This window comes from Macaca nemestrina, chromosome 17 (genome assembly GCF_043159975.1).
Source record: "Macaca nemestrina isolate mMacNem1 chromosome 17, mMacNem.hap1, whole genome shotgun sequence".
Lineage (NCBI taxonomy): Eukaryota > Metazoa > Chordata > Mammalia > Primates > Cercopithecidae > Macaca > Macaca nemestrina.
Window position 1 is genome coordinate 34,776,416 of NC_092141.1, and position 12,205 is coordinate 34,788,620.

General features: G+C 53.1%; 1 protein-coding gene across 2 annotated transcripts in view; it reads left to right on the forward strand.

Annotated features, from left to right (window-relative positions):
- LOC105476197 (forkhead box N1) overlaps nucleotides 1–6,023 on the forward strand; it is a 33,400-nt gene extending 27,377 nt beyond the window's left edge. For both annotated transcript variants that reach the window (XM_011731896.2, XM_011731904.2), the window contains exons 7-9: nucleotides 1,250–1,457; nucleotides 1,626–2,117; nucleotides 4,216–6,023. In XM_011731896.2, the coding sequence (XP_011730198.1) occupies nucleotides 1,250–1,457; nucleotides 1,626–2,117; nucleotides 4,216–4,535 (1,020 nt within the window). In that variant the 3' untranslated portion in view covers nucleotides 4,536–6,023. The remainder of the gene's footprint in view (nucleotides 1–1,249; nucleotides 1,458–1,625; nucleotides 2,118–4,215) is intronic.
- The last annotated feature ends 6,182 nt before the right edge of the window (nucleotides 6,024–12,205 follow it).

The window sequence follows — 12,205 nt, forward strand, 5'->3', positions numbered from 1 at the left end:
GGCTGCACCAGGTCCTGCCAGCCACTTGGAGTGACGCTGGCATCAGGACCCAGTTCTGCTGGGCATGATTCAGCTTGGCTGCTCCCTGGGGCAAGTGAGCTGGGGAGGAGGGAGTGGCTGCCCCTCATTAAGCAGAAACTTTGGGCTGAAAGGGGGAGGGGTCAGGTAATGAGGGCAAAGGAGCCCCACCGGCCAGAGCGAGTGCCCTACCCACAGTCAGCCCCCGCTGAGCTCAGGGCTGTCACAGAGCCTGGAAGAGAGCTGGAGGTGGGCGGGCAGGGGCCCACTGGCACTCCCGCCACCGCCTCTCACCCAACTGAGTCAGCCTAATGGTTTTTACAACCCTCCCTGGGCACAATTACCGCACTGGTGGCATGACCAGGCCTCCTAATGGGTGTTTATTCTGTTGGCACGAGCATCCCCCCCACCGCCTGAGGGCTGGCCTCCCCACCAGGACACGCCCCCCGGGCACACTCATGCAAACACTCACATCCACACATCATACAATCATGGCTACCCACAGTCACACCCAGAGAGACTCTCTCACACACGGCCATCCTCACACTCGAGGAATTCATGGACCCGTAGCCAGGAGACGTTGCTTATGCCAGGAAGACACACTTAGGGACGCGTGCACATGCTCATACGCACTGTCCCTTCATATACCAAACCCACATAGACACACAAACACATGTGCAATGCACATACCACACACACCCACTCACAAACCTCGCCCATCTTTCTTTTCTCCCAAGTTAGTCCCAGAGGGGATAAGGCATACCCAGGAGAGGAGCATTCTTCCCCTAATTCCCCTCTCTAAAGCCAGCCACAAGACCTTAGAGTAGTGAGTCCCCCTTCCACAGAGGGGTCCAAGCACAGGCCTGGAGACCCACTGGGGATAGCTGAGCTTCGGATGGGAGAGTGTTGTGGGCCAGAAGGCCTCTGTAGCACCTACCAGCCCTGGCTTTCCGAATCACCTCGACAGTCCTCTGAGGGGTCAGGCAGGGATGAGGGTGGGATGAAGGCAGATTTGAGATGAAAATAACTTGGGGTCAGGGTTCTTGTTCATCCCTCCCCTACCACCGAAGGGTACCAAGCAAGGGCTGGGTGCTGAGGAGGACAACAAGCCCCAGAGTGGGCGGCAGCTCTGTGCCCAGAGGAGGCACAGGAGTGTTTTAGAACCCAGACCTGAAGTCCGCTCTGGCTCCCTGAGCCCAGCCTGAATGCTTGTCTTGCTCTGCTCTGGCAGACAGCACCCGATGGCTGGAAGAATTCTGTCCGGCACAACCTATCCCTCAACAAGTGCTTCGAGAAGGTGGAGAACAAATCGGGAAGTTCCTCCCGCAAGGGCTGCCTGTGGGCCCTCAATCCGGCCAAGATCGACAAGATGCAAGAGGAGCTGCAGAAGTGGAAGAGGAAAGATCCCATTGCTGTGCGCAAAAGCATGGCCAAGCCAGGTGAGGCTGGCCGGGCCACGCAAGGAAGGGCCCAGGGTACCCATGAGCCCATGAGCTAAAAAAAAGAGAATCGGAGAATGAGGCAAGGCCCTGAGTGACGGTTCCAGGATGGGGAAGGCTGTGGAGGAGGGAGGTCTCATGGTGTTCTTTCTCTCTTGGGCCTTTCAGAAGAGCTGGACAGCCTCATTGGAGACAAGAGAGAAAAGCTGGGCTCCCCGCTCCTGGGCTGTCCACCCCCTGGGCTGGCAGGCTCAGGCCCCATCCGGCCCCTGGCACCCCCAGCTGGCCTCTCCCCGCCGCTGCACTCACTCCACCCAGCTCCAGGCCCCATTCCTGGCAAGAACCCCCTGCAGGACCTACTTGTGGGGCACGCACCCTCCTGCTATGGGCAGACATACTTGCACCTCTCACCAGGCCTGGCCCCTCCTGGACCCCCGCAGCCATTGTTCCCACAGCCGGACGGGCACCTTGAGCTGCGGGCCCAGCCAGGCACCCCCCAGGACTCGCCTCTGCCTGCCCACACCCCACCCAGTCACAGTGCCAAGCTACTGGCCGAGCCTTCCCCAGCCAGGACTGTGCACGACACCCTGCTGCCAGATGGAGACCTTGGCACTGACCTGGATGCCATCAATCCCTCACTCACTGACTTCGACTTCCAGGGTGAGCTGGGGGTGGGAAAGGGAAGGTGGTACAGGACTGGAGACGGCCACCTGGCAGTGGGACTCATCGTCTCCAAGTCTCCAGGCTACAGCCTGCAAGTGGCTGGGTTTCTGGTCAACTGAAGCAGAGGAGGCTGGACCTGGCAGGGAGAGCTGCCCACTTGCTCTCTGCCATCCAGAGAATAGGGAAAGAGGGATGTCCTTGCCCCTGTCTCCCTCCTCCTGGTGCTCCAAACGTGGTCCGACTGACCTCATCATCAAACCACTCTTGGCCGGGCATGGTGGCTCATGCCTAGAATCCCAGCACTCTGGGAGGCTGAGGTGGGCAGATTACCTGAGGTCAGGCATTTGAGACCAGCCTGGCCAACATGGCAAAACCCTGTCTCCATTTTAAAATACGAAAATTAGCCGGGCACGGTGGCACGCACCTGTAATCCCAGCTACTCGGAAGGCTGAGGCTAGAGAATCTCTTGAACCCAGGAGGCTGAGGTTGCAGTGAGCCGAGATTGCGCCACTGCACTCCAGCCTGGGTGACAGAGTGAGATTCTGCCTCAGAAACAAACAAACAAAAAACCACTCTCAGCTCTGGATAGACTGCAAAGGGCTCCATGTTCTATTTCATACTCGATTGTGAGTGACCAGTAGTCTGAACATTCTCAGATGCATTTGCATTTTATCAGAGTTCATCTTCTAAAGCAGAAGGAGAGAGACTCTACCCTAGAGGAATGGAAGGCCTCAGAGATGGGCAAGCCCTGGAGAGATTTGGAGATAGGAGTTTGAGGTGGGTTCTACCCATTCCACTCCATCTTGGCTGCTCCATCTCTGCAGATGGCCAAGCCCACCCATTCCCATCTAAATTCCAGTGCACCCCAGGCCCCGGTACTGGCCACAGAAGGTTTGGAACGGGGTGATGATCCAGGCCTCAGACTCTCTGTATGCACAGGGGTGGGGAATATTCACAAGCTGATGGAGTCAGCCTGTCCTCAGAGAGCTCCCAACCTGATGGGGAGACAGCCCAGGTTTGGGAAGCTATTATTAGAAAAGTGCCCATAGGGCTGGGCGCAGTGGCTCAAGCCTGTAATCCCAGCACTTTGGGAGGCCAAGACGGGCGGATCACGAGGTCAGGAGATCGAGACCATCCTGGCTAACCCGGTGAAACCCCGTTTCTACTAAAAAAAAAAAAAGAAAAGAAAAAGAAAAGTGCCCATAGATCTTCAGCCCAGTCCAGAAGTGGGGAGCAGGGCTCAGTCAGCCTCAGAGGAAGCTACAGATATGTGGGACATGAAAAACATTTACTTGAGCCCCTGCTAGGCATAAGGCATCAGGCTGGCTGCTCTCTAAGTGCTTTCTCATCTGGGCCTAGAGGATAACAGGGATTATTAAACCTGCTTCATGGAAGCACACAGAGGCTTGAGAACTTACTCTAGGTCACTTAGCTAGAAAGAGGGAGAGTTGGGACTGGAACCTAGGCGGCCAAATCCAATCCAGGGTTTAGTCAGGCCCTCTCTCTCCAGAGCTTGCAGCCTGAATACCCAGTGCAGGAGCCCCAGGCCCTCGCCAGCCATGATGCGGGTCCCATGGCATAGGTGGCAGCACTGTTTGCTCCTTGGACTCAGGTGTGCATCCTGGCTCTGCTCCCATTCCCTGGGCCCTGCAGTGGAGGAGACCCAGGGAGCCATGCCCATCCATCCCATTAGGTCCAGAGTACACTGCTGGAAGCTCCTTGAGCTGGGCTGCAAATCTACCTTCCGTGGGAGACTAGGCAGGAGTCAGGGTTCACTCCCGAGTGCACAACATTGGCATCCATGCTGCCAACAGGCATCAACCCCTCCGCAATGCCCACCCCCAAAAAGAACCACAGAGGTCTTCTAGATCAATGGCTTTCAGATTGGGCTACATGGGAGGAGGAATCTGAGGCTGAGAGGTTCAGCAACTGCCTGGGGTCACAAAGCTAGTGCTGGGATCTGTTCCCAGCACATGTCACCCTGACCCCTGCTCTCTGCAGCATGTGAAAACTGACAGGTAAGAGGGGCCAGACAGGACTCCTCCGGTGCCTCCCACTGACACTTGTTGTCTCCTTCCCCATCTCCCCCAACTAGGAAACCTGTGGGAACAGCTGAAGGATGACAGCTTGGCCCTCGACCCCCTGGTACTGGTGACCTCATCCCCGACATCATCTTCGATGCAGCCACCCCAGCCACCACCCCACAGCTTCCCCCCTGGGCCCTGTCTGACAGAGACAGGCAGTGGGGCAGGTGACTTGGCATCCCCGGGCAGTGGGGGCTCCGGGGCACTGGGTGACCTGCAACTCACCACCCTCTACTCTGCCTTTATGGAGCTGGAGCCTACGCCCCCTCCGGCCTCTGCAGGCCCCTCTGTGTACCTCAGCCCCAGCTCCAAGCCCATGGCCCTGGCATGAGCTGTGCCCAGCATCATCAGCTCCAGCGTTTGCCTGGTCTGGAAGTCCTGGCTGGCCGCCCACATCGGGCTCACCTTAAAGGTCAAGGAAGGAAAATACTCCTGTCCCCTGTGCCACTAAGCCAACATACGTGTTAGTTGGTAGCTGGGGGCACAGAGGACACCACCTGGGGTGCTGCCCCTCACACATTTCTGCCATGTGGTGGCCCAGTTCCTCACCCAGGGCCCCCAAAGAGCAAGTGTCTGGGCAAGAAGAAAATGCACTGTTCCTAGCTCATACTCATCCACCCTCAAGCCCTCATGCGCGCGCGCGCACACACACACACACACACACACACACACACACACACACAGTTATTCAGATGTACACCCACCCACATACCTTACAGCCAGAGGAACCAGCACTCCATCACTGAAAGCCCGACTTCGTTTCTGGGGCAACTGAGAGCTGAGGGCTTTGCTTACCAAAAGCTCAGGCCCTGTGCCAGGCCAAAGATTCCCCCAGACCCCCATTCTGACACCCACATGCTCTGGAGGCCTGGCCGCCTCATCACTTTCTTTCCCAGAAGCCCCCTGTATTTATTCCCCCATCTTCGTCCCAAAAGCCCAGCAAGAAGGAAGAGATAGAGAGCTCCTCCCTGGGTTGTCTGTGGACTCCCCCAGGAGCTGCTAATTGGCAGCACCCGCTCAGCCAGTCTCTACCCATCCTTAGTACATGCTGTGTCCAGCTTCCCCCAGGGTGACACACAGGAGGGGCAACATCTACCCGGGGACCAAACTGAGCCCAATTCTGAAGCAGTGTTTGGAAAAAGCCCTTGCCCTCGGAAACTTGAACATGTCCTTTTTCCCCAGTCCCGGGTGCAGGAAGGGCCACCTCCAGGTCACCACAATCTCACTCCCCCTCCAGAAAGAAAAGTTCACATAGTTTAGGTCCCGGCTTAACTCTACTTACGGAGGTTCAACTTACACTTTTTCAACTTTAGGATGGTGCAAAAGCAATACACATTCAGGACGTTCCTCAACTTAGGATACGGTTATGTCTGATAAACACATCGTAAATTGAAACCACCGGAAGTCAAAAACCACTTTTGACTTACAATGTTTCCCACTCATGATGGGTTTCTACGGATGTAGCCCCATCATAAGTTGAGGAACACCTGTTAGTTACTTCCAACTGTCTCAGGCAACCTAGGTATTCAGGAAAAAAGCCTGGCACAGGGTAGCAGGGAAGCACCCATGCAAAGCACCCTCGCTTTGACTGCTTGGCAGACCTAGGGTGCCCGGGAAGCACAAGGGATACCCGTGGCGCTGTGGGGTGTAGCCCAGGTGCCTGCCATGAGCCTGACCCCACCAAGGGGGAACCTCAGCCCACCCTGGGCCTGGGGGTAACAAAAACTTCCAGAGGTTGGCCCCGGGCTCAGAGGAGGCATAAGCAGATCCCTCAATGGCTTGTCATTGTCCCCTGTCCTGGAACAATAAAGCAAGTGCCTTCTGGTCTCACTACCAAGCCTTCATTTCTGGCCGCCTCTCCCTAAGCAAAACGGCCAGGCCACTCTGATGGCAGATTCCCTGGGCCTGTGACGTCCCTCCCACCCTCACCCAGAACTGAGAAGTTTCTAATCCAAAAAGTGAGGCATCTAGGAAGACTTCTTGACCCACTGGGGAGGCTGAGGAGCAGGTGGGCAGGGTCTCTTCCCAGGAGAATTTCCAAACAGATGCAGGGAAGAGGCTGCCCTGGCCAGAGGAATGGAGGGGATGCCCTCCCCCAGACCCCTTGCCTCTGAGGCCTGCCCACTCCCTCTTTGCACCCCATCTCCTCACGCAAGAAGGAGTCGCTGCCCTGTCCAGGCTGTGCCTTTCTGTTTCCAATCTGTTCCTGGCTGGAAGAGATGCCAAGTGGTTTGAGGCCCTGAATTCCACAGGTGACAAAGTGGAGCATGTCCTGGTGTTGTGTGCACTGCTGGTCCTGCAGAGTGGTCTCCGGAGGGTCAGGGATTCACTCACTCCCACGTCAGACTCACCCCCTAGGTGTCACCTCCAGGTGGGGTTGGTGTCACTGCAGCACTGTCTCAAAAGAGATGGGGCAGATGTGGGATCCAAAAGCACACACATGAACCCCAGCTCCCAGAGAAGCCACAAGGGGGACCTCTGCTTAGAAAGCTCTTCTTGGATGAAGGCCGGGCGCGGTGGCTCCCACCTGTAATCCCAGCACTTTGGGAGGCCCCGGCAGGCAGATTACCTGAGGTCGGGAGTTCGAGACCAGCCTGGGCAACGTGGTGAAATCTCGTCCCTACTAAAAATACAAAAATTAGCTGGGCATGGTGGCGGGCACCTGTAATCCCAGGTACTAGGGAGGGAGGCTGAGGCAGGAGAATCGCTTGAACCCGGGAGGCGGAGGTTGCAGTGAGCCGAGATTGCACCACTGCACTCCAGCCTGGGCAACAGAGTGAGACTCTGTCTCAAAAAAAAAAAAAGGAAAAGAAAAGAAAGGAAAAGAAAAGGAAAGAAAAGAAAAGAGAAAAAGAACAGAACAGAAAAGAAAAGAAAAGAAAAGAAAAGAAAAGAAAGCTCTTCTTGGTGGCTAGGCACAGTGGCTCATGCCTGTAATCCCAGCACTTTGGGAGGCCGAGATGGGTGGATCACTTGATATCAGGAGTTAGAGACCAGACTGGGCAACATGGTAAAACCCCGCCTCTGCTAAAAATACAAAAATTAGCCAAGTGTGGTGGTAGGCACCTTTAATCCCAGTTACTCAGGAGCTGAGGCAGGAGAATCGCTTGAACCTGGGAGGTGGAGGTTGCAGTGAGCTGAGATTGCACCACTGCACTCCAGCTTGGGTGACAGAGCGAGACTCTGTCTCAAAAAAAAAAAAAAAAAAAAAAACAAAGCTCTTCTTGGGGCCGGGCCCAGGGGGGCCAGCCACCACCTATCTCCGAGAGGATAGGTCTGCAAAAGACCCCATAATAGAACCCCACCTACCCCAGCACCCTCCCCAGCAGAGGCTGGAAGGCTAAATGCAGGGCTGGAGGGCTGAGGTAGGATAGGGAGTGGGGAAGGCATGGCCAGGGGGTACACCAAAGAGGAAGGCCCACCTGCCCCAGCCTGGCCCTGGCTGTGTAGGAAGCAGGTGCAAGCTCTTTGCCAAGACCTCAGGCAATGTTGCACGCCAGCTCTGTCCAACCCTGGGCCTGTGTCTTCATGACACCTAGGCCCCCAAACGCAGGGCAAATGTTTCCTGGGAGAATCCTACTGGGACCCATTTGCTTGCCTCAGGTCCTGAGACTCTGGGAGCTCAGACAAACCTACCTTATATCCCAGGCTAGGCCATCTCCTCCAGGGGGGCCCTCTGTCAAATCTCTGTCCAGTGGGCCCATTCAGCACACCTGTGTGTGAACTGGCCCCTAATGCAAGAAGACAGGTAGCAAGCAGGTAGGACTTGGGTCTAGTTTTGTGTGTGAGTGAGTGAGTGAGAGAGAGAGAGAGAGAGAGAGAGAGAGAGTGTGTGTGTGTGTGTGTGTGTGTGTGTGTGTGTGTGTGTGTGTGTGTGTAACCAGGCCCTCAGACTTTAACTGGGCCTTAGTTCCACCCTGAAATGAGCCCCGCGCTCCCGCTCATATGCTGCCCCCTGCTGGCCACCCCACACCAAGCATTTAACCATTATTAGAATGAGCAACCATCTTTTTAATTTTATTTTTCCAAGTAGATATGGGGTCTCGCCATGTTACCCAGGCTAGTTTTGAACTCCTGAGCTCAAGTGATCCTCCCACCCCAGCCTCTCTTAGGTGCTGGGATTACAGGCGTGGGCCACTGCACCCACCTAACGTTTGTAGTTTTTGTAGACGTAGGGTCTCACTATGTGGCCCAGGCTGGTCTCAAACTCCCAGGCTCAAGCAACACCCCCTCCCTGGCCTCACTAAGTGCTAGAGTTACAGGCATGAGCCACCACACCTGGCCAGGGTGAGCAATAACTTCTCTGAATGGATGCAGGGTCTTCAAGTCAGCTATTTGGAGGGAATTAATCCTTTTGCTCAGGGATTCTAAACGTGAGAGATCTCAAATGGATTAGAATTCCCAGGTCCAGGAACTTGCATGAAAAAGTTACAACTTCATTTTCTCTCATCCTTACCTGAAATCTAGCATTTCCCTCCATTATGAATGTCAGCAACAAATCACACTAGCATTGGCAATACCTGTGACTTTGTCATTAGAAATCACAGATATTTTGTAATTGTATTATAGATAGTACAAAAAATGTACAAATACATACACATGCACACACATATACACACACATACAGTAATCTGTCGCTTAACAACAGACGTACGTTCTGAGAAATGTGTCCTTAGGCAATTTTGTCATTGTGCAAACATCATAGAGTTTACTCCCACGAACCGAGATGGTAGAGGCTGCTGCAAACCTAGGCTCTATGGGATAGCCTATTGCTCCGAGGCTAAAAACCTGTATGGCATAGGAGTGTGCTGAATACCGTAGGCAGTTGTAACACAATGCCTATGTGTGTTTCTACAACACATAGAAAAGGTACAGTAAAAAATGCAGTATTGGCTGGGCACAGTGGATCACACCTGTAATCCCAAGACTCTGTGAGGTCAAGGCGGGCGCATCACTTGAGGTCTGGAGTTTGAGACCAGCCTGACCAACATGGCGAAACCCCATCTCTACTAAAAATACAAAAAATTAGCTGGATGTGGTGGCACACGCCTGTAATCCCAGCTACTCAGAAGGCTGAGACAGGAGAATCTCTTGAATCTAGGAGGCAGAGGTTGCAGTGAGCCAAGATCACACCACTGCACTCCAGCCTGAGAGACAGAGTAAGACTCTGTCTCAAAAACCATATATATATATATATATACACCGTATTATAATCTTATGTGACCACCGACATATATGCAGCCTGTCATGACAGATACATCGATATCTAGTGCATGATTGTAGATACACGCACACACACACAGTCATCTCACAGTGGTTCCAGGACCTCCCACAAATTCCAAAAATCCATGAATGTGCAAGTAAGTCCCTGATATAAAATGGTGGAGTATAACCTACACACATCCTCCCATATTCTCTAAATCATCTCTAGATTACTTATAATACCTAATACAATGTAAATGCTATGTCAATCGTTGTTATACTGTATTATTTAAGGACTAATGACAAGACAAAGGTCTACGCATATTCAGTACAGACATTTTTGATGCACAGTTGGCTGAATTCACAGACGCAGAACCCATGACCAATTGTATATAGTTTTTAATACATAAAATAAATAGGATAGGCCTGGCACGGTGGCTCACGTCTGTAATCCCAGCACTTTGGGAGGCTGAGGCAGGAGGATCACAAGGTCAAGAGATTGAGGCCATCCTGGCCAGCATAGTGAAACCCCGTCTCTACTAAAAATACAAAAATTAGCTGGGCATGGTGGCGTGCACCTGTAGTCCCAGCTACTTGGGGGGCTGAAGCAGGAGAATCACTTGAACCTGGGAGGAGGAGGTTGCAGTGAGCCAAGATTGTGCCACTGTAGTCCAGCCTGGTGACAGAGCGAGACTCCGTCCCAATAAATAAATAAATAAATAAATAAATAAATAAATAGGATAACAATATATTTTATGTTCCAAAAATCCTTTTATTGTCCATAGGCTGTAGCAGACTGACAAGAGAGTCTGTGGCACGTAGAAAAGTAAAGCAAGGGGCTGGGTCTATAATCCCAGCACCTTGAGAGGCAAAGGCGGGAGGATTGCTTGAGCCCAGGAGTTCGAGACCAGCCTGGGCAACATGGCAAAACCCTATCTCTACAAAAAATTAGCTAGGTGTGGTGGCACATGTAGCTTCTGTAGTCTCAGCTACTTGGGAGATGAGGTAGGAGGGTTGCTTGGGCCCAGGAGTTTGAGGCTGCAGTGAGCCATGATTGTGCCACTGGACTCCAACCTGGACAACAGAACGAGATCCTGACTCAAAAAAAAGAAGGGTAGTGTCCTTGCTTTAGTTGCCAGATGGTGGGGAAGTGGAGGGTGACTCTTAGGGGAGTGGCCCGGCTAGGGCAGCCTGGGACAGCAGCTCTTTAACAGCTGGAAGGGAAGATCTCAGGTTTTTGGTTTTTTTTTTTTGAGATGGAGTCTCACTCTGTCACCCAGGCTGGAGTGCAGTGGCATGATCTCAGTTCACTGCAAGCTCCGTCTCCCGGGTTCATACCATTCTCCTGCCTCAGCCTCCCGAGTAGCTGGGACTACAGGAGCCCACTACCCCGCCCAGCTAATTTTTTGTATTTTTAGTAGAGACAGGGTTTCACCGTGCTCTCGATCTTCTGACCTCGTGATCCGCCTGCCTCGGCCTCCCAAAGTGCTGGGATTACAGGCTTGAGCCACCGCGCCCGGCCCTATATATATATCTAGTTCCTGACCACTTGCTTTGTGATGAAATTTTCCTCCAAAACATGGTTCTGCTCCCACCTCCCTGGAGGCTCACTCCTTCTGTCTCCAGTGGTTCATTTCCTTCCACCCTGCTCTCAAACACCAGCCTTCCCTAAGGTGATACATTCTCATTCAGGCACCCTCAATTGGGGGATGGGGATTCGTATTATAATAGCATTGTTTGGGAGAGTTCCAGTAATTGCAGGACATTTGGCATTCCTAAATACCAAGAGTGTCAGTGGAGGACCCCATGATCTCAGCCACCATCATAGCTTCAGCAATCATCTTGTGGCTGATGGCCTCAACAATCACCACCTCCAGCCCTTATTCCCCTCCTGGTCTTAGGGCCCGCCTTTACTGTTTTCTGGTAATTTCCTCCATGCCACAGCATGTCCCAGTCTGAAGTCACCCTCTCCTGCTAGCATCCACCCTGATCCAACCTGCATTCCTAAGCCCAGAGATGGCACCCCTAGCCACCTCAGCACCCAGGCCACACACCAGGCAGTCAGCCTTGCCTCCTCCCTCTCTCCAACCCACTCATCCAATCAGCCACCACACCTGAGGATTTCATCTCTTAAAAATGTAAGTTTCATCTGCTTCTCTCCATCTTTGAGGATACTGGCCTAATTCAGGTTCTCTTTCTCTCTCACCAGACTCCTGCAGCACCCTCCTCATCCTCACTGCCCCCTGCCTTTAGTGTGGTAGTGCATGGAGCCAGACTGCCTGAATTCCAAGTCCTGACTCTGCCACTTCATAACTGTGCAATGTTGGCTGGGTACATTAACCTCTCTGGACCTACATTTTCTGTAAAATGGGCATCATAATAGTGCCTTCCTCAGAAATGACCATGTTTATGAGTTAATACATGCAGAGCACCGAGCCTGGCCCTCAGTAAATCTTGGCTACTATTGTCAGTCTCATTATTTCCAACCTGCCCTTCACTCAGCAGCCAGAGATAATTTGACCATGTCATGCCCACTTAATCCTCCTCAGGGGCTCCCCACTTCTCGGAAGCCCTGCTCCTAAGACTCTGCTGATCTGTCTTCCTTTCATATCATACTGACTCTTGAACACACCTAGGCTTATGCCCATAATCCTAGCACTTTGGGAGGCCAAGGCAGGAGAATCCCTTGAGCCTAGGAGTTTGAGCAGCATAGGGAGCAGCATAGGGAGACCCCATCTCAAATAAACAAGCAAACACACCTGACAAATCTTGCCTCTGAGCCTTTGCTTATGCTGTTCC